This window comes from Leucoraja erinacea, chromosome 39 (genome assembly GCF_028641065.1).
Source record: "Leucoraja erinacea ecotype New England chromosome 39, Leri_hhj_1, whole genome shotgun sequence".
NCBI classification, from domain to species: domain Eukaryota; kingdom Metazoa; phylum Chordata; class Chondrichthyes; order Rajiformes; family Rajidae; genus Leucoraja; species Leucoraja erinaceus.
In genome coordinates, this window is record NC_073415.1 from 3,716,645 (window position 1) to 3,738,759 (window position 22,115).

Sequence of the window (22,115 nt, forward strand, 5' to 3'; positions counted from 1 at the left end):
AAAGAGCTATCCGTACACAGCACCGCCATAAAACACCTCGCCAAAGTCCTGCCTGATATTCAGGGCAGCGGCTTTGTAACCAGGACATGGAAACATGGACAATGCAAAACACATATCCCTCTCACCCTATATCTGCATTGCATTTGGCTGGTTGTTGATAAATAGACGAGCGTTATAGAGCAGGATAATTATTACACGGGGTTGTACATACAAGTAATGCAGTCCTGTCATCAGCTATTGTTTCCACATATACTGACATTCTTTTGTTTCCATGACAGAGCTTTTTGAAGAAAAGATTTAATGTCCGTCGGTGGATTGGCCTGAGTGATTGGGCCTCTGAAGGTGACTGGCGCTGGGTAGATGGAACCGATTATAATTCCACTGTAACGTGAGTTGCTCTCCGGCCGCACGCTGTGTTCAGTATCTGTGGTGTTGAATGTTGAGGAGAAAACACAATACTGTGTCAAAACCTTATAATCCACCTGGTGGCCAACAACCCAATGGCATGAACAATGACCCTCATTGACAATGCATCTTCTTCTCCTTCTTAGGAAAATGTAAAAGTTCACCTTGCACTGTATAGACTTTCAGATGAGACACCGATCCACACATGCCATGCTTGTATCTTCTTAAAATTCATTCGCGATTCTGAGCACAGCTCATCCTTTTGTTCTGATCTTTAGTCAGAAGGTGGTGAATCTAGGGAATTGTTTGCCACGGATGGCTGTGGAGGCCAAGTCAATGGATATTGTTAAGGCAGATATAGATAGATTCTTGATTAGTACAGGTGTCAGAGGTCAATGGGAGAAGGCAGGAGAATGGAGCTAGGAGGGAGAGATAGATCTGCCATGATTAAATGCCAGAGTAGACTTGATGGGCCAAATGGCCAAATTCTACTCCTATTCCTAATGACCTTGTGATCAAAGACAGTGAAGGGCAATCTCTCAATTTCCGGGGCTGATCCATCCACAACAATTCTCAGGGAGCACGACTCCACACAGGATAAAATAGACGTCTTGGGAGGCAGTCGATTGACTATTCATCATTGTTAATTTCCCCACCAGTTATGCATTGTGGCAGCACCCACACAACAAACCACATTGATCCACAAGGCTAATGACAACAGCTACACCCAAAGCCTCGTCCCTTTTCGCCAGAACATGGATAGTAAGAGGAAAGGATCGCCACAAATTCCCTTATTCCCTTATCATTTATCTACACACTGTAAATGGCTCGATTGTAATAATGTACACTCCATCCAGTCTTGGAAATTCAATGCTGGCTATTTATGGTCATTGAATCGAAATGCTGAAATAGACCTTAGTGGGAATACCTTCAGCAGACGGAATTCACAATATCATCTAAACATTGATAAGAAATGCAGGCCATGCTAGCGGCACCACAGGCTGTTAAGATTGAAGTAGGAATCTTTGTAATATTTATATTTTCCATGTTCTATTTTATTATAGGTTTTGGAATAAGGGAGAACCCAATGATGAGGACAATGCGGAAGACTGTGGGGAAATGATTGATGGGACAATGGAATGATCGACCGTGTGAAGATTAAACAGGTGTGGATCTGTGAGAAACCAACACAGTGCTGTTCTCCTTAAATTCGAAGTTCGTGCAAAATGTGCAATGAACCGGCTTGGCAATGTTGAACATGTCGCGGGAATGTGATAGCAGTGTACGAGGCCATTCTAAATACGTGGTGTTTGCTGACATTTTGCAAAATGCTTTAGAACCTTTTCGCATCTTTTCTCCAGTAGCGCTACCCAATATTTGCCACCGTCTTCTGAGCAGATGCCATTTCCAAATCCTTCAGTTGTGTGTTTCAGCCACTCCCGCAACAGAATTTTCGACCAACGCCACTTGCGGTGAAAATAGGACTTTCTCCGCCCATTCACCCCCCGCCACACGCACACACACACACAAACACACATCTATCAACCCCAAATCCGATGTGTATCACTTTGAATTAATCCCTGCTGATTCTTGGAGCATGCTGTAATAGACTAACTTCACTACCTTAGCTCATTTGGTTCATGACAGTCCCCTTGGTCCTCCAGTGCAACTACTCACAGGCTATGTCTTGCCTCTAAAAATGCTCGAATGATTTGGCTGCACAAACCGAACAACTATAAACATGCCTTGTTTTGTAGCTGTAACTGAACCTCCGTAGGTTACGCTGATTTATTTTCTATTCCCTGGCATGGAATGGATTTGAAAACATTATTCTTGTAATACTTCCACATACTTCATCTCTTTAGACAGTCCTCTGTATCTAATTCGCCTTACTCCAACCCCCCCCCCCCCCCCCCCCCCCCCCCCCCCCCACACACACACACACATACATACACATACCTATATGATTTGTAACTATGGGATTGTTCTTTAGATCTGAAAGTTTATAAACCTCTGGAACGTGTGTGTTTGTTTATTTTGCACCGCTGAGCTGATTCTTAATTTTAAAAAAAACCATATAGAGCTGGTCTGGTTTAGAGCTGTTGTGTGGGAAGAAGGGTTTCGGTCCAAAACGTTGCTATTTCCTTCGCTACATAGATGCTGCTGCACCCGCTGAGTTTCTCCAGCATTTTTGTCTACCTATAGAGCTGATTGTCGGGGGCGTCCCGTTGTGTATTTGGAGTCGGATAGTTCGGAAGTTTGGAGCCTAATGTTAATTTGCATTGCACAAGCAGCTTGTCCTAAAACACGAGGTATTGCAGATTCTGGAATCTTCAATAAAAAAACAATGTGTGGGATTAATTCACCGTGCGTGTATGTGGGGAGGGGGGGGCGTGGGGAGGGGGGGGGGGGGGGGGGGGGGGGGGGTGTGTGTGTGGGGGGGGAGGGGTTTCACGTCTGACCCTGGCAATGGAGATGACTGAGTACATACAGGTCGCTGATGGAATGGGAAGGACAATTGAAATGTCATCCAACACGGAGCTCGGCATCTCTATACTTCCATCAGCGAGTAACTGCTCTGCATATCGGATGTCTGGCCAGCATTTGGTCTCACTGACACAGCGGAGGCCACACCGGGAGCACCGAATGGGGAATGTAGTATTCGAGTTTGGAGATGGTACTCGTGAATCTTTGCTCCACCTGGAAAGGCAGTTATTACGCTAGATGGCGGGGAAGAATCATTGTCGGAACAGGTGTTGCCCCTCCCGCACTGACAATGTGAAGTGTGAGGGGTGAAGGAGTGGGTGTAGAGGGATCGTGACGTCACGGGCGGGATGGTCCCTGACCGAAGCGGAAATGTCGGGGGTTGGGAAGATGATGCTGGAGGTGGAATGTCATTGTAAATGGCAAATATGGCGCAGATGCAGGAACATGGCTCTTCCCTCTATTCATATCCACACCTTATTTAAAATACATTTGCAGGAGGGGATAGACCGTCAGCCCAGAGACATTAGGTTAGACGAACTAGGTACCAATGTCTGACGATGGGAGTGTGCAGGGGATCACCTGTAATGGACGGAATTGGGAGTCTGCCGGGTACCACCCGCTGCGTGTAGACCTTGGGGACCCCCCCCCCCCCCCCCCAACTGGCCATAAAATGGGTGCTAAATAGATGAGTAAGGTACCACTTAAATCCCCCACCATGGTGTGCTCACTGTCACGCCTAGATCAACAACACAAACGGCGGATGTTTTTCCCGCTGCAAAAAGGTTCGCCAGACCCCGCACAAAGAGCCTAAAAAATGGGCTAGCATATAGACGAGCAAGGTAGCACTCAACAATAATGCCAAATGAACAAGTTGAGTTCATAGAGTACAAAATGGGTTAGGCCAGACTAATATTCCGCTACAATACAGGTACCAGATAGCCCCAAAATGGACCTGCTGTCCAACTAGGCTAGCCTAGATATTGTGGGTACCAGATAAAACCATCTATCACACCTTGGGGGATATAACATGACCTATGACAGAATTATTATCCGCTGCCTTGGGTCTATCAGACCCGCTAAATGGGCCCTTTGGCGAACGCCACCCAATTCACCACAGGGATATTCCTTACATGTGCCACCTAGTCCAGGATTATTTCATTCCACTCCCTTGGGGACCTTACCACCATCTATTACCCACTCTGAACTGACCTGACTTTTCAGGGCCACTTTTCAACATAATTGTATAAGGGGTAAGAGCGTTGTAAAAACAAGCCTGAAGGCATTGTGTCTCAATGCAAGGAGCATTCGTAATAAGGTGGATGAGTTGAATGTGCAGATAGCTATTAATGACTATGATATAGTTGGGATCACGGAGACATGGCTCCAGGGTGACCAAGGCTGGGAGCTGAACATCCAGGGATATTCAATATTTAGGAGGGATAGACAGAAAGGAAAAGGAGGTGGGGTAGCGTTGCTGGTTAGAGAGGAGATTAACGCAATAGAAAAGGAAGGACTTTAGCTTGGAGGATGTGGAATCGATATGGGTAGAGCTGCAAAACACTAAGGGGCAGAAACCGCTAGTGGGAATTGTGTACAGGCCACCTAATAGTAGTAGTGGAGTTGGGGATGGCATCAAACAGGAAATTAGAAATGCGTGCAACAAAAGTAAAACAGTTATAATGGGTGACTTCAATCTACATATAGATTGGGTGAATCAAATTGGCAGGGGTGCTGAGGAAGAAGATTTCTTGGAATGTATGCGGTATAGTTTTCTAAACCAACATGTAGAGGAACCAACGAGAGAGCAGGCTATTCTAGACTGGGTATTGAGTAATGAGGAAGGGTTAGTTAGCAGTCTTGTTGTGCGTGGCCCCTTGGGCAAGAGTGACCATAATATGGTTCAGTTCTTCATTAGGATGGAGAGTGACATAATTCATTCAGAAACAAGGGTACTGAACTTAAAGAAAGGTAACTTTGAGGGTATGAGACGTGAATTGGCCAAGATAGACTGGCAATTGATTCTTAAAGGGTTGACGGTGGATATGCAATGGAAGGCATTTAAAGACTGCATGGATGAACTACAACAATTGTTCATCCCAGTTTGGCAAAAGAATAAATCAGGGAAGGTAGTGCATCCGTGGATAACAAGGGAAATCAGGGATAGTATCACAACATAAGATGAAGCATACAAATTAGCCAGAAAAAGCAGCCTACCAGAGGACTGGGGGAAATTCAGAGTGTGAGGCTGCCACACAGAAACCCTTTGCAGGCACTCGACACTTACTGTTGTTCTTGAGCTGGGACAGTTCCACTTGAGCGTATCTTATTTCACTGAACATTTGTGCAACTGAAATGGAAAGTAGATTTAGAGTTCACAGCAGTGGAACCGGTGTAATCTACTCCAGAGACTCAGATTTTATCTCCTTCCAACTGTCAAGAAATAATCGGTCAGGTTACGGTCGACAGATAAAGCAGCACTGGAAAAAGAAGCATAGAAACCTAGATAATAGGTGCAGGAGTAGGCCATTCGGCCCTTCGAGCCTGCATCGTCATTCAATACGATCATGGCTGATCATCCAACTCAGTATCCTGTACCTGCCTTCTCTCCATACCCCCTGATCTCTTTAGCCACAAGGGCCACATCTAAACTCCCTTATCTTAAATATAGCCAATAAACTGGCCTCAACTACCTTCTGTGGCAGAGAATTTCCATAGATTCACCACTCTCTGTGTGAAAAATATTTTTCTCATCTCGGTCCTAAAAGATTTCCCCCTTATCCTTAAACTGTGACCCCCTTGTTCTGGACTTCCCCAACATTGGGAACAATCTTCCTGCATCTAGCCTGTCCAACCCCTTAAGAATTTTGTAAGTTTCTCTAAGATCCCCCCTCAATCTTCTAAATTCTAGTGAGTACAAGCCGAGTGTATCCAGTCTTTCTTCATATGAAAAGTCCTGCCATCCCAGGAATCAGTCTGGTGAACCTTCTCTGTACTCCCTCTATGGCAAGAATATCTTTTCTCAGGTTAGGAGACCAAAACTGTACACAATACTCCAGGTGTGGTCTCACCAAGACCCTGTGCAACTGCAGTAGAATCTCCCTGCACCTATACTCAAATCCTTTTGCTATGAATGCTAACACACCATTGGCTTTCTTCACTGCCTGCTGCACCTGCATGCCTACTTTCAATGACTGGTGTACCATGACACCCAGGTCTCGTAATGGAGAGAGGAGAGAAGAGGGTGGAGGGGGAGACGGGGAGAGAAAGGGGAAGGGGTAGCGAGATTAGGGGAGAGGTAGGAGAGGAACATGGGGAAAGAGAAAGAGAACTGAGGAAGGTAAAGAGAGGATGTAGAGCAGTGTTAGAGGATGGAGAGGGAGAGAGAGAGCACGAGGAGGGAGGGGGATGGGAGGCGATGAGAAGGGTGATGGATCGGGACACAGGGAAAAAGGCATAAAGTCCTGGAGCTGATCAGCAGGCAGACAACATCTCTGGGGAACCTGGGCAAGTGACATTTCGGGTCGAGACCCTTCCTCAGACTGAATCAGGAATGAGAAATCAGAGGAGGTTCAGTGCAGAGAGGGGAGAGGGAAAGTGGGAGAGGGAAGAGTGGAGATAAGAGAGGTAGAGTGGATGGGGGATGGTGGGAATGGGGAAATAGAGGAGAGACAGAAGGAAAAAAAGATGTGAAATCAAGGAATGGGGAAAAGTGATGAGGGAAGGTGGGAGCAAGGAATATGGTGAAGGAGACAGGGAGGGAGAGGAAAATATTTGGACATTTTTTGGAGGGTTTGGCGGTTCGACACAGGGTCATTTTCATATGGTTTGATTTTGTTCCTGCTTCCAGTTAATCCTTTTGCTGACCTCAAGGTGATCACTATGGCCCCATGTTTGGCTGAGACCTGGTGTTCACACTGGCTGGCAAATCCCAGATCTAAGCCCGATCCTGTGGCACAGAGAGACCAGGACCAACCCCTTATCACCAGGAGTGGCGGTGGTGGCGGGTGATACAAGCACAGTAACGAGTACTTGTGCAACTTTGTTGGTGCTGAAATGTGGCAACTATTTTGTGTATTGCGTGCAAAAGCAAATAATTTCTCTGTAGCTAGGTACATGTATGTGACAATGCAGTATCATTTACTCACGTCGCAGCGGCCTCTGCAGTCCGTCTGTCTTTTTATTATTTTTTGTCTCGTTTGAATGTAGTTTTTATTTTATTTTTTTGTGTATGTGTGTGGGGGGCGGTGGGTGGGGGAAACTTTTAAAATCTTTCCCCTGCACGGAGAACCCAACCTTTTCTCTGTCGGGTCTCCGTTGTCGTTGGGGCCGAGCACCGTGGAGCGGCCTCCAGCAGGAACGACCTGGGGCTCCAGTCGCGGAGCCTGCGGACCTACTCACCATCGCAGAGCTGGCCGAGTTCGGAGCGGGTGGAGCGGTGGTGGCGAGCTGCTGCGACCCGACCCCGGGGATTTGGAGGCTCCAACCGCAGGTCTGGCAGACAGGAACACCGGGAGCCCGCGGGTCCCTACTGGGAGACCGCTTTTCGGGGCTTCCGCAACGGCGACTGCACCCGCCCGAGTTGCAGGGTTGAAGATTACCTGGTGCGGGTCCTTACATCACTGCCCGGCGCGGCTTGGAATGGCTGCGGGACTTTGCTAGCGCCCGCCGGGGGCTCCAACACCAAGACCCGGAGCGTGGCCTTGCATCACGGTGTTAATGGTCACGGGACAATTATCATCGCCCGCCGGGGGCTTTGACTTTGACTTTGACTCTGACTCCGGGAGGGGAATGGGGAGTGCAGGGGAGGGATAAGTCTTTGCCTTCCTTCACAGCGAGGAGGAGAGGAGATGCGCTGTGATGGATGTTTGTGTAAATTGTGTTGTGTCTTGGGTCTTTCTTGTGTGTATGACTGCAGAAACAACATTTCATTTGAACCTCAATGGGGTTCAAATGACAAATAAATTGTATTGTATTGTATTGTATTGAATCATTAAATCATTGAACCATTGAACAGTGGCATTTCAGCGGCTTTTGGATCGGCACATGGATATGTGGGGAATGTAGGAATATGAATCACATGCAGCAGAAGTTTAACTTAGATTAGTTTGACAACACGGTGCCTCAGGAAGGCCGTCAGCATCCATAAAGACTCCTCACACCCTTGTAACGGACTGTTCGAACAACTTCCCTCCGGCAGACGTTACAAGGCCTTCTACGCCCGCACCTCCAGACGCAGGAACAGCTTCATTCCCAGAGCTATAGCGGCTCTGAATCGGCCCTGCTGAGTGCCCCCCACCCCCATGGACAGTCTCCCTTGGATGGTCACGGACAGACACATCTGCACTTTAGTCTGTTTACTGTTTTAATGTTCTTTTTACAAACCATGTTCTCGGGGTATCTAAATTTAAATTAAATGAGTTATTTAAGTTATGACATTGGATGGAAGCTGCATACCAAATCTCGTTGCACTTATGTGCAATGACAATAAAATATATTATTATTATTATTATTATGTTCACCATGGACATTATGGGCCGAAGGGCCTGTCGCTGTGCCGTGCTGTTCTGTGCTCTATACTCTATGTATCCACCTACTACTTGTGTAGGAAAGAACTACAGATGCTGGTTTACATCGAAGGTGGACACAAAATGCTGGTTTAGCTCAGCGGGACAGGCAGCATCTATGGAGAGAAGGAATGGGTGAAGTTTAAGGTCGAGTCTGAAGAAGGGTCTTGACTTGAAACGTCACCCATTCCTTCTCTCCAGAGATGCTGCCTGTCCCGCTGAGTTACTCCAGCATGTTGTATCTACCTATTACCTGCTCTCTTTAACCCACCCATCTCTCCACTTCATTATACTGGACACTGGTTGCTTAGCCTCTAGACATTCAGTCTAGCAGAAGGTTCCTGACACAAAACATCAACTGTCCATTTCACTCCACAGATGCTGAAGGATTGAGTTCCTCCAGTTGCATTTTTTCTCTTGTGCCTAGAATGATCTTTCATCTTTTCTTCCCTCACTACATTTCCCTTTCTCCAATATTTCCTCAGTCATTCTTCTTTCTTTCGACATTTGGACTTTAGAGATACAGCTCGGAAACAGGCCACCCGGCCCACCGAGTCCGCACCAGCCAGCGATCACCCCGTACACTAGCAGTATCCTACACGCTAGGGACAATTCACAATTTTACAGGCGCCAATCGATCTGCAAATCTGTACATCTTTGGAGTGTGAGAGGAAATACCTCACGCGGTCACAGGGAGAATGTACAAACTCTGTACAGACAGCACCCGTAGTCGGGTGCCAGCTCCAGCTCCATCTCCAGCCCTAGCTCCATCTCCAGCTCTAGCTCCAGCTCCATCACCAGCTCCATCTCCAGCTCCATCTCCAGCTCCATCTCCAGCTCCATCTCCAGCTCCATCACCAGCTCCATCTCCAGCCCGAGCTCCATCTCCAGCACCATCTCCATCTGCAGGATCGAACACAGGTCTCTGGTACTGCAAGGCAGCAACTCTACCGCTGCCCCACTATACCACCCTTTCTCATTCCCCTTTCTCTGCTTAGAGACTGTTGGTCTCAGTTACGTGTCCTGCATATGCCGGCCCCCTTATTGTGTTTTCATCAGCTCCCACTTCCAGCAAGTTACTGCAACAAACATCTCCAGGTTGACAAGAGGGAGCGGTGGACTTAACGAATGTGTTGGTGCCATGTGGTCCTCCAGAAATTCCTGGGCCAGACCCCCCCCCCCCCCCCCCCCCCTTCGCAGAAGGTCGCAGTACTTACATAGAAAGACTCCAGCAATGAGAATGCCTGCAGACAGCAGAATGGAGAGGCCCAGGAGAAAGGAGATGACAAAAGGCCGATGACATCCTCTGGCAGCTTCTGATCTTCGACCTGTAAATGAATACTGGATGGAGCAAGGAAAGTGGTTTGGAAATTATGCTCGGTGTTGAACGTTGCGGTCATTGCCTATAATTGTATTCTGCCATTCCTGTGTGTAAAAGATGTCCCTCAGGTTCCAGCTAAATCTTCTGCTAAATCTAAAGCACATCAGCGCCTCTACTTCCTGAGAAGATTACGGAGAATCGTTATGTCAAAGCGGTTTTGAATTCTTTGAAATAATCGCCGGAACCTAGAAGTAGTGGAAACCATTTTCGACCATTAGGGAGACTGACAAAAACCTCCGGGAACCGCACGGGAACCTTGGGTGGGGCTCAAAGTCTCCAGAGGTTTCCGTTCAGGTTTCCTAAGTGGGACAGGGGCATTAGTGTGTAGGGAGTGGATGCTAAAGTGGGATAACATAAAACAAGTGTGAGCGGGTGATCTATGGTCGGTGTGGATGCAATGGGCCAAAGGCTCTTTTTTCTTACAATCAATCAACAAGGGAGATTATTTGGCCGGAAAGGTTTGCATCCAATTAGAAAGTGAGCTTTCACTGCAGTAATTGATCTGAAGGTTTATATTCTGATGTTAATTATTCAGCAAATGACTTCTCAGGGAACCTAATCCCTTTCCAGGAGCTGGCTGCCACTGTGTACCTTGTCTGCTCTCCTTTCTCCCCTTCACTTCCACACTCTGCTGGTCAGGGCACGTTGCACTGATGGTCTCTCCGATGACATCCAGCTCCATGGTTTCTGCCCGCAGAACGATCCCCCTTTGGGAAGAGAGCACATGCGTCTGATGATGGGTCTCGACCTGAAAACGTCACCCGTTCCTTCTCTGCAGAGATGCTGCCTGTCCCGCTGTGTTACTCCAGCTTTTTGTGTCTATCTTCAGTTTAATCCAGCATCTGCAGTTCCTTCCTGCACATGTGGATGAGTTCAGCTTCCCGACATGACTTAATAGATAGACACAAAATGCTGGAGTAACTCAGCGGGACAGTCAGCATCTCTGGAGAGAAGGAATTATTAAGGATTTGGACATGCTAGAGGCAGGAAACATGTTCCCGATGTTGGGGAAGTCCAGAACCAGGGGGCCACAGTTTGAGAATAATGAGTAAGCGCTGACCCTGAGATAACGCGGTGGAAATGGTTACCAAGTAATCGTGTTTAGCAATCTCACTGTAATCTCACTTCCTGTCTTTCAAGCCACTGTTTGGAGAAATAAAACGATGTCTTATTCCGGTGGGGGAGGTGGGGACGAATGAACAGGCAAAGGTTTCATGTCTGGATCCTTTCTTTAGGTCGATTCAAGTGACCAAGAAAATCCATTCCCTCCCCAGATGCCGCCTGACCCATCGAGTTCCTCCAGCACTCAAGACTCTTATCATCTGCAGTTTCCTGTGTCCCCGATTTCTGTCATTTTATTCAATGCCTTGTGAACATTGCAGGATACAAAGTGCTAGAGTTATTCGGCAGGTTAGGCAGCATCTCTGGAGAACATTGATGGGTGATGTTTTGGGTCGAGACCCTTCTTCAGACAGTAAACATTGACAACCCTGAACCAGTATGGAATGCGTGAAGAAAAATATCTTGGCAGCATTTGCACAGATAATCCAGCTATCTCAACAGCAAATGTATTTTCTGTACAATGAATTACATAGTAAAAGCAATGTCAACATTTTGTTGCTCCTCAAATCCATGGGCAGCAACACCAGATGTTCAGGCATTAACACTTGCAGTGAAATTGTGAATGTGGATTCTGTATCATGAGTTGTCCACTGAAGCTATAGTTCCCATTGTGTTCTGATGCATCCTCACACTCTGCCCCTCTCTTTCCACACAATCCACCCCAAACCCACCTGTCCACTCAGCCCCCTCCCCTCACAACCACCCGTTCCCTCTTCCCAGATCCCTCCTGATACCCATTTGACTCTCCCCCATTTTCTCCCCACGCTCACTCCATTCTTTCACCCTTCATCCCCCTGGCTTTCTCCACACTCCAGGCCCCAACCTTCCTCTCTCTCCATACATTGCCCCTGACTCTCCCTGTGCCACCGCATCTCTCTCACACCCTCCCCCTGTCTACGCAATCTCCCTCTCCCACCATCACATACCCTCACCACACTCCAACAGTGTCTCTCACTTCCTCTCTCATATCGTGTAACCCTCCCTCGCACTTGTTTGTCCATCCATATTAACGGGACGGAGGTGGAACGTGTTTCCAGCTTCAGGTTTCTGGGGGTCAACATCTCTGATGACCTCTCGTGGACCCTGGTCAAGAAGGCTCACCAGCCTCTCTTCTTCCTGAGGACACTAAAGAAAGTCCATATCTGTCTCCTCAGATTCTGGTGAACTTCTACCGCTGCACCATGGAGAGCATCCTTACCAACTGTATCACAGTATGGTATGGCAACTGCTCTGTCTCCGACCGGAAAGCACTGCAGAGGGTGGTGAAAACTGCCCAACACATCACCGGTTCCTCACTCCCCTCCATTGAGTCTGTCCAAAGCAAGCGCTGTCTGCGGAGGGCGCTCAGCATCGCCAAGGACGGCTCTCACCCCAGCCACAGACTGTTTACCCTCCTACCATCCGGGAGGCGCTACAGGTCTCTCCGTTGCTGGACCAGCAGGTCCAGGAACAGCTTCTTCCCTGCGGCTGTTACACTACTTAACTCTGCACCTCGGTGACTGCCAGTCACCCCCCCCCCCCCCCTCCCCACTCCTTTCCCCAGAAAAATTGCACTCTTGCTACTGTATGTACATATATATATATATATACATTGCTGTTCCATTATTCTATGCTCGTTCTTCTGGATGAGATACTAACTGCATTTCGTTGTCTCTGTACTGTACACTGCACAATGACAATAAAGATTGTATCTGAACCACCCTTCCCTTCATTCTCAACCCACCCAATCTCCACACACCAAGCTTCCCCATCAAAGCCATTTCTCCATGTTGGCTGTCTATGTGGAGTTTGTGCGTTCTCACCCTGACCATGTGGGTTTTGTCCGGGTGCTCCGGTTTCCACCCACACTCCAAAGACGTGGTTATTGACAGGTTAATTTGTGGAATGAGCTTCCAGTGGAAGTGGTGGAGGCAGGTTCGATTTTATCATTTAAAAATAAATTGGTTATATGGACGGGAAAGGAATGGAGGGTTATGGTCTGAGCGCAGGTAGATGGGACTAGAGGAGAATACGTGTTCGGCACGGACTAGAAGGGCCGAGATGGCCTGTTTCCGTGCTGTAATTGTTATATGGTTATATGGTTATAATTTAGCTTTGGGAGAAATTGTACATTGCACCCCGTGTGTAGGATAGTGCTAGTGTATGGGGTGATCGATGGTTGGCATGGACTTGGTGGGCCGAAGGGCCTGTTTCCGCGATGTATCTCTAAACTAGACATGGAGCAGGTGATCGATGGTCAGCATGGACTCGGTGGGCCGAACGGCCTGTTTCCACGCTGCATCTCTAAACTAAACAAAACTGATCCCAAATTCGCTCTTCCATACTTCATTCTATTTCTCGATTCTCCGACCTTCTCACTCCCTCTTGCTACTGATATTCTAATATCACAATCAACATCACTCTTTGCTGTCCCATTCCATCCTCACACCTTCCCCACCCTCTCGCCACATTGTTTACAACACCAGCTTTACTGTAGACAGTTAGAGAGGCAGCGTATGAAACAGTCGGCTCACCGTGTCTGCACTGACCAGCCATCACCCCCTACACTAGCACTGACCTACACACTGGGGACAATGTACACTTCACGGAAACCAACTAACCTACAAACCTACACGTCTTTGTAGTGTGGGAGGAAACCAGAGCACCTGAAGGAAACCCATGCGGACTCGGGGAGAATGTACAGACTCCATACAGACAGCACCCATAGTCTGTATACAGACAATAGACTCCATACAGACAGCACCACACCTCTTCCTTACTATGCTATCTCTCCGACCATACCCCATCTTCCTCTTTCACCATCTCCTATCTCTTCATGTTGTCTTGCTCACATCCTCACCTTCCTCTTTTCATACTGTCCCCCAGCTCTGCACTCTGCCAGTCTTTTTGTCTGAATGCCTATCGCACAATGTTCCTCTCTCTCCCTTTCTTTTCACAATCTGCTTCCCACACGTTTGCTCACTTTCTCTCTCTCTCTCTCTCTCTCTCTCTCTCTCTCTCTCTCTCTCTCTCTCTCTCTCTCTCTCTCTCTCTCTTCATACCCCCTCTCTCTCCCCTCCCTCTCTCCCTCTATCTATCTCTCTGTCGCTCTCTCTTCTCCTCCTCCCCCCTCTCTCTCTTTCCGTCCTCGCCCTCACTGTATCTCTCTCCACACTCTCCATCTAAAACGATCACACTTTCTCCGCATTATCCCCTCTCTTCCGACGCTTCTCCTGATCCATTGCGTCATGTCCACCTTGCATTGATGGTGATTCTAGTTGACCTCCACCATGTCCCACTGGGACCCTGGTCAAAGACACTGGTCAATGACTTTGTACATCAGTCTAATGACACACAGCACATTATTGCCTCGTCACAAGCATCTTGACCCCTGCCTCAATGCCGGCTGCGGGCTTCATCACTTACCCGGGTCATGGGATCATTTGATGTCAAGTTCCAAGCCTGGCTGAGTACGTCAGATGGAACAGAAGAATAGAAGGCTGAGAGGGAAAGGTTCCAACCCTCTGCTGATCGTCTCTGACTTCCCAGCCCCGTGGAAATGTGATAACGAGAGGAAGGGCCAATTCAGGATAAATAATGTAGGGTGTGAAGTGAGATCGGCATTCTGATTTTACATTTGCTATTTCCATTCTGTGCTTTTTTTAATTTCACCCCAACAACATCAGAAACATTCACGAAAATTTTCAATTTGTTGTCATTTTGTCAGAGAGAGGAAAGGACATACACGTGCCCACCAAGTCATAGCAAAAGGATTTTGGGGAAGTCCAGAACAAGGGGTCACAGTTTAAGGCTAAGGGGGAAGTCTTTTAGGACTGAGATGAGAAAAACAATTTTCACACAGAGAGTGGTGAATATCTGGAATTCTCTGCCACGGAAGGTAGTTGAGGCCAGTTCATGGGCTATATTTAAGAGGAAGTTAGATGTGGCTAAGGGGATTAGGGGGTATGGAGAGAAGGCAGGTACGGGATACTGAGTTGGATGTTCAGCCATGATCATATTGAATGGCGGTGCAGGCTCGAAGGGCCGAATGGCCTACTCCTGCACCTATTTTCTATGTTTCTATTCGGGAGTAGGTTTATTACTATCATGTGTAGCGAGATCCAGTGAAAAATCATTTTGTTTGAAAATCTCTGTAAAAATTGTGCAGGATGGGACTAGGGGAAAATAATTGTTCGGCACTGACTTGCGGGGCCGAGATGGCCTGTTTCCGTGCTGTAATTGTTATATGGTTATATGATTCCGTAATCCTGCATTAGTTTTAGATGTTTATTCAGAGTGCAGGTCTATCCACTGCTTTTCTCCCTCTCCTTGTATAGGGTATATTCCTCTGCTGGTGTAGATATATGGCACGTTCCCACTGATCTACAGTGGATGGTGCTGATTCCTTTTGATACCATTTAGGATACAACAGCATGGTAAGTTTACTTCTGGTTTAGTTTCGAGATACACCACTTAATCAGGCCCTTCGGTCCACTAAGTCCATGCCGACCAGCGATCCCCGCACACTAACACTATCCCACACACACTAGGGACAAGTTACAATTTTACCGAAGTCAATTAACCAACAAACCTGTACGTCTTTGGATTGTGGGTTGCAACCGGAGCACCAGGAGAAAACCATGTGGGTCACGGGGAGAACGTACACACTCCGCAAAGACAGCACCCGTAGTCAGGATCGAACCCGGGTCTCTGACGCTGTAAGGCAGCAACTCTACCGGTGCGCCGCTGTGCCGTCTGAGTTCAATGGCACACCAAACCTCAAGGGCTTGGCACTGTAATGCAATCTAGCTAGGCCGCCATCTATAAAGAGCAATCGGGAAATTTATGCAGGAGGTGAACTCATTGTTGTCAGGTTCGTATTGGAGCCACCGATGAATTGCAGACAGGGGCGGATTAAGGCTCACTGGTGCCCTAAGCACTGACCAATCTTGGTGCCCCCCTCCTTTCCACACTGACCCAGTCCATTTTAGTTGTTGACCTGTCTGACCAGATATACAATGCAGGTTGCAGCAGTACAAAAATGTATTCATATGATAACACAATATACTGTACAAACTAAGCCAAGCTTGGGCTACATACATTTCTACAAAAATGCAATACAACATCTATTTTAATATTTCACAAGTTAAATGTATCAAAGTTCCAATATTCATGACCTGAAAGGCATTTTTCTACATTTCATTTTTGCAAAATCACTGATAACATCCTCGAAATTAATACTTCTCAGAATGTCTGCTTGAATTGTTAATATACACAGTGAGTCGAGTCTTTCTTGAAGCATAACTGATTTATTTGGGGATTTTACACGTTTCAGTTGTTAGAAAGACCTCTCTGTTGTGCAGTTGGTGACCATTAATGTTAAACATATTCTTAAGGCAACTTCAACATTTGGAAAGGCACTCTCTAGTTTGTCTTCTGTAATTGTGTTGTAACGTTCCATGTGAGTGAAATATGTTTTCTTGGTTGTTTTAAACTTATGAAGAACATATGAATGGAACTGCTGAAGCTCTGTAGACAAAGTGTTGTTCATGTCATCTGGATAAACATCAATGAGTGTCTGACAAGTCTTTGAGTACCTTTCACTTTCTGATAATTGGGAATTAGCACCTTGTTGGGTGGCATTAGGAGCATCAGTCAGACAAGAGAATCTGTCTGCTATTTCAGTGTACACCTTTCGTCTCCTCCTCATTTCCGTTTCTAACTTTTCAACAATTACATAAAAAGTGGAGATACGGAATTTTTTACAAATTGCCATTAGTTTTTTTTTCTTTTTACCCTTTTCCCAACTTTGAGGTGCCCCCTTTGGCCCTGGTGCCCAAAGCACGTGCTTAGTCTGCTTAATGGTTAATCCGCCCCTGATTGCAGACTATTCATAGTAATAGTTAGAGGGTTTCTTTACAATATGCCAACATCCATGGTCCTGTGCTCTGTAGCTAAGTGAGGAAATGCATTGATTTTGATCTTCCAGAATTCCTTAGATCTCAGGATACTTCGCTTGGTTTGGAAGCCGGCAAATGAAGCTCACAGTTTGTGAGAGAATTAAAACAAAAACAGGGAAACGCAGAACAACTTAATTTAGCAACAGTACAAGACAACTTAGTTCCATTTATTGTGTAGGAAGGAACTACAGATGCTGGTATATACCGCAGATAGGCACAAAGTGCTGGAGTAACAGCGGGTCAGGCAGCATCTCTGGAGACCCTTCTTCAGACTGAGCGTCAGGGGAGAGGGAACTGGAAGTATGAAAATGTTCAGAACAAACCAGAGCTGACACCAATGACCCAGGAAAGGTGAAGCCCACAATGGTCCATTGTTGGCTGTGTAAGAGGTGACAACGAAGGGGTATATGGATTGGAACAGTGGAACAAGCAGGATGACCAGGGTGGGAGAGGGCTGTAGAAAGAGGGAATGCACAGTGGGAGTGAGTGAGGGTATGAGTGGGTACGGGAATGAGAGGACATTCCCACAGAGATTACAATGTGCTGGAGTAACTCCGTGGGGCAGGCAACATCGGGTGGCTCCTTTGGATATACCTGAATGGTGGTTCATTGCGATGTTGGTGTAGAATAAAGGAGCAATGCAGAATCTGATTAGTGGGCTTTACTTTGGATACAGCGGGGAGAGGGAGGATTACGCACCCATATAGCCAAACACAGCTGACGGCTGCTCACCTGTTACACAGGTGTGGGACATTTACAGACAGACTGGCTGAGTGTTTTGTCCTGACTGTAAAGACCGGGGGGAAGTGTCACTCTTCTGGCTTTTCACAGATGAAGAAATGAGTGGAACTGCATGGCCAATCGTGCCATGTTCCGTCGGGATGCATCAGAGCGCAGTCTTCATCCCGTTGTTGATCGGGTTGAGTTTCCCCCCAAAACCTGAGGGGGAAAGAAAATGCGCATCCATTGGACAATTCAGGAAAGGACCATTTCTATTTAACCCGTTGCCCCAATACAGCTGGGTAGAAATCTCTCCTGAATCTGGAGGTATACGTTTTGTCAACCACTAGCCCTGAAGAATGGTCTCGACCCGAAATGACACCTATACCTTCTCTCCAGAGATGCCACCTGTCTCGCTGAGTTACTGCAGCATTTTGTGTCTGTCTATCCCTGCACGAGGGGCGAGGGGAGAAGAGGCAGCGAGGCTGGTCCTCGATTACATAGAAACATAGAAAATAGGTGCAGGAGTAGACCATTCGGCCCTTCGAGCCTGCACCGCCATTCAATATGATCATGGCTGATCATCCAAATCAATATCCCATACCTGCCTTCTCTCCATACCCCCTGATCCCTTTAGCCACAAGGGCCACACCTAACTCCCTCTTAAACCTAGCCAATGAACTGGCCTCAACTACCTTCTGTGGCAGAGAATTCCACAGATTCACCACTCTCTGTGTGAAAAATGATTTTCTCATCTTGGTCCTAAAATACTTCCCCCTTATCCTTAAACTGTGACCCCTTGTTCTGGACTTCCCCAACATCGGGAATAATCTTACTGATTATGAGATGAGAAAATTATTTTTTACACAGAGAGTGGTGAATCTGTGGAATTCCCTGCCACAGAATGTAGTTGAGGCCAGTTCATTGGCTATATTTAAGAGGGAGTTAGATGTGGCCCTTGTGGGTAAAGGGATCAGGGGGTATGGAGAGAAGGCAGGTATGGAATACTGAGTTGGATGATCAGCCATGATCACATCGAATGGAGGTGCAGGCTCGAAGGGCCGAATGGCCTACTCCTGCACCTATTTTCTATGTTTCTATGTTTCTAAATGCAGATAATGTTTTACAAAACAAACGAGACAAAGTGCTGGAATTACTCATTGGGTCAGTCAAAATCTCGGATAAGTATCATTTTTTAACCAGGTCTCTTCTTCAGACTCCATGAGTTACTCCAGCACTTCGTATCTTTTTTAAGAAAGATCCTGGAGGAAAGATCCTCCAGAACCAGCGGCCACAGTCCTAGAATAAAAGGGAGGCCATTTAAAACTGAGGTGAGAAAAAAAAAATTCACCCAGAGAGTTGTGAATTTATGGAATTCCCTGCCACAGGCAGGTGGAGGCCAAATCACTGGATGGATTTAAGAGGGAGTTAGATAGAGCTCTAGGGGCTAGTGGAATCAAGGGATGTGGGGAGAAGGCAGGCACGGGTTATTGATACTGGACGATCAGCCATGACCACAATGAATGGCGGTGCTGGCTCGAAGGGCCGAATGGCCTCCTCCTGCACCTATTTTCTATGTTTCTATGTTTCTAAGGATGTTTCCAGAATGATGGAAGGTGTGGGTCAGTGGCACTGGGCAACCTCCAACATACTGCAGAATGTTCTGAAATTAAAGAGGACTGGAATGGCCGCGAGTGTAAGTACTGTATCTTACCGTGGGATGCTAAGCAGCACTTACTTTACATTCAAGTCATAATGTGTCCCATCTACCCAACGCCAGGTGCCTTCCACAGCAGTGTCATGGAGTCCAATCCAAGAAGAAGAATCCATATTCTGCACAATGTACGTCTGCCGGATAAGAACAATGTCTCAATGTGAACAGATGTCTTGTGTTAGCGGCACAAGCAAAGGATTGTCTGTGTGGCCAGTCACGGTGGCGCAGAGGTCGAGTTGCTGCCGTGCCAGCATTGGCTCGACGGCCGAAGGGCCTGTTTTTATTCTGTATCTTCTAAAGATCCATTGAAATGCTTCTCATTATGCTGCATGGAATGAACAAATGTATGGAATGATATGATAAAGGAGACAGAAATGTAGACTTGGAGAGTCGTGGGGTCATAAAGGCAACCTGGCCTGACTAGTCTGAAGAAGGGCTTCAGCCCAAAATGTTGCCAATTTCCTTCACTCCATAGATGCTGCTGCACCCGCTGAGTTTCTCCAGCATTTTTGTGTACCTGGCCTGACCTTGTCGTTGCAAACCAGCAATGCCCATCTACGCTAGTTAAATTCCCACGTTTTTCACCCATCTCATTCCCCACCCAACAGTGAAGAGTAAATAGTGTTTTATTGTCATAGTATGTCCCAGATAGAACAATGAAATTCGCACTTGCAGCAGCACAGCAGAATATGTAAACATAGTGCACTGCAAACAATATAATAAATGAGAAAGAAATCATTTTTTCCAAGAAATGTTGGATCAAATTTGGGATAACAATAACAATTGGGATAATCATAACAATAAAAGTCAAGTTCAAGTTCGTGAGTTTATTGTCATGTGTCCCTGTATAGGACAATGAAATTCTTGCTTTGCTTCAGCACACAGAATATAGTACGCATTTACTACAAAACAGATCAGTGTGTCCATATGCCATAATACCATATACCATAATAATATGGTATATGGAACCATGTAGTTCAGAGATTATTTGAGGTTGTAGTGTGTAATAGGTGTAATGAAGAGGCTATTCCTGAACATCCAGGAAGTTCCTGAACCTGGACTGCATCCGGATGTAATAATGTAATTGGCAAGTGGTCCAACCCAAAGATCATGATCTTTGGTCCTACCTGCTCCAGATTACTGTTAATGACCAAGAGCTTGGCTTTCATCATGGCACAGACGTCTTCAGCTTCACCCCACTCTTTTTTACCCGATGAAAAGTAATAAAGTCTTCCATTGAAACGTTTCCATTGCTGGGACAAGTCTGTGCAGACATTTAAATGCAAGTTAGAAGCACTTGAGAACTATAGAGACTCACAATTTCCCCCCCCCCCCCCCCCCCCCCCCCCCCCCCCCCCCCATTCAGATTTTTCACATGGAATATATTTGCATATTGTTTCACACAAATATAAGTGATTAACCCCGCACATTGCATTACTTAAAGGGCCGTCACCAATCCAAGCTCTCACCAATCTGCAACCCTACGATCAACGACTATTACACCTCAACAAATAAAGGAATGTGGGGTTGAAGAAGCTCAAAGATTCTGTGCCTTGATGAACTCCAATATCTGGGGGATTAACATTGATCTGGAGCAGGTCGGGCCCACTTACATCAGGATAGTGAATGTTTAAAGGGATGGGTGATAAATGGTGAAATTAAACTAGCACGAATGGGCAGTTTCCAGGAACACACATGAACACCCGTCCTCGACTAACTTCAGTGCCCACTGAACTGCATCGGTTCCCCGGGCAAACAACACCTGAGTTACTGACTTCTGATCCTTGCACCAAACCCCCACCAGGCTTTACACCCCCTCCCAACCCCGATCCCCATCCACCTCCTCTTCTCGGAAACCTTCTCCTACAACTTCCCAGAGATCACTGACATATTCCAATTCTCAAATTTGATCTAACATTTCGTGGAAATATAGAAACCACAGGGCCTCTGGCCTTCACCCTTCCACGTACACTTCCCTTTCAGGGCAGCTAAGATCCTTGGATGAGTAGGGACAAGTAACTGAGTAGGTTTTAACTCCCCATCCCATATAACATCATTATAGGATAAACGTTTGTCGGCACTGGGCCTGTACTCGCTGGAGTTTAGAAGAATGAGGGGGGACCTCATTGAAACGTACAGAATAGTGAAAGGCTAGTATAGAGTGGATGTGGAGAGGATGTTTCCACTAGTGGGAGAGTCTAGGACTAGAGGCCTTTTGTGGATGAGTCATTAAATGATGGCTATACTTACTCTCCTTCAATTTTGTAATCTCAGCCCGAAGTTCGGCGACTGTGATGACGATCTTCGCAAGGGTTACTGCAACTGAAGAGGGGCAACAGTTTAGATTGGGAGCCTGTGTCTCAATGAACTTGTATCGGAGCCAACACTCCGGGTTCTTTCCATAGTTCAGAGATAGACACAACAAAGCTTGAATAACTCAGGCAGCATCTTTGGAGAGATGTTTCGGGTCGAGACCATAAAATTGAATGATCACCGCAAATCTCAACCCGTTTAACCCGGGTAAATTGTTGGGCGGGTTTAGCAATGCCCTGCATTCATATTATACCAGTAGGATTAGTCCATTCCGCCCATCAAGTCTACTCCGCCATTCGATTGTGGCTGATCTATCTTTCCCTCTCAACCCCACGTTAAAATCGGGTCGCGACCGTGCTTACCGGAGATGTCGCGGTGCTGATGACGTCATCAGTAAGCGCCGTGGATTTAACGGAGGGAAACCGATTTTAAATGAAAAATACAGCTACAGGTCAGAGTCCTCAGAGGAA

At 46.7% G+C, this 22,115-nt stretch overlaps 1 protein-coding gene and 1 long non-coding RNA gene across 2 annotated transcripts; both read right to left on the minus strand.

Annotated features, from left to right (window-relative positions):
- Positions 1-289: 289 nt before the first annotated feature.
- LOC129714337 (uncharacterized) lies at positions 290-15,275 on the minus strand. The gene is made up of 4 exons (XR_008726336.1): positions 14,365-15,275; positions 10,429-10,544; positions 9,674-9,784; positions 290-424 (listed from the first exon to the last, which is right to left on the minus strand). It is a non-coding gene; the product is annotated as an uncharacterized LOC129714337 (long non-coding RNA).
- A 542-nt stretch (positions 15,276-15,817) lies between these two features.
- Positions 15,818-21,912, minus strand: LOC129714496 (asialoglycoprotein receptor 2-like). The gene is made up of 4 exons (XM_055664139.1): positions 21,583-21,912; positions 20,460-20,596; positions 19,357-19,466; positions 15,818-17,837 (listed from the first exon to the last, which is right to left on the minus strand). Exons 2-4 carry the CDS (start codon positions 20,502-20,504, stop codon positions 17,708-17,710), a joined length of 285 nt encoding a protein of 94 aa, XP_055520114.1. The 5' UTR covers positions 20,505-20,596; positions 21,583-21,912; the 3' UTR covers positions 15,818-17,707.
- Positions 21,913-22,115: the final 203 nt, after the last annotated feature.

What these genes read in the sequence shown, in the direction of transcription:
- LOC129714496 (XM_055664139.1), bottom strand. Translation starts at nt 20,504, where the DNA reads ATGATGAAAGCCAAGCTCTTGGTCATTAACAGTAATCTGGAGCAG. An exon ending in TTAACAGTAATCTGGAGCAG is followed by an intron (nt 19,467 to 20,459) that starts GTAGGACCAAAG and finishes CTTATCCGGCAG; the next exon opens with ACGTACATTGTGCAGAATAT. An exon ending in CATTATGACTTGAATGTAAA is followed by an intron (nt 17,838 to 19,356) that starts GTAAGTGCTGCT and finishes TTTCCCCCTCAG; the next exon opens with GTTTTGGGGGGAAACTCAAC.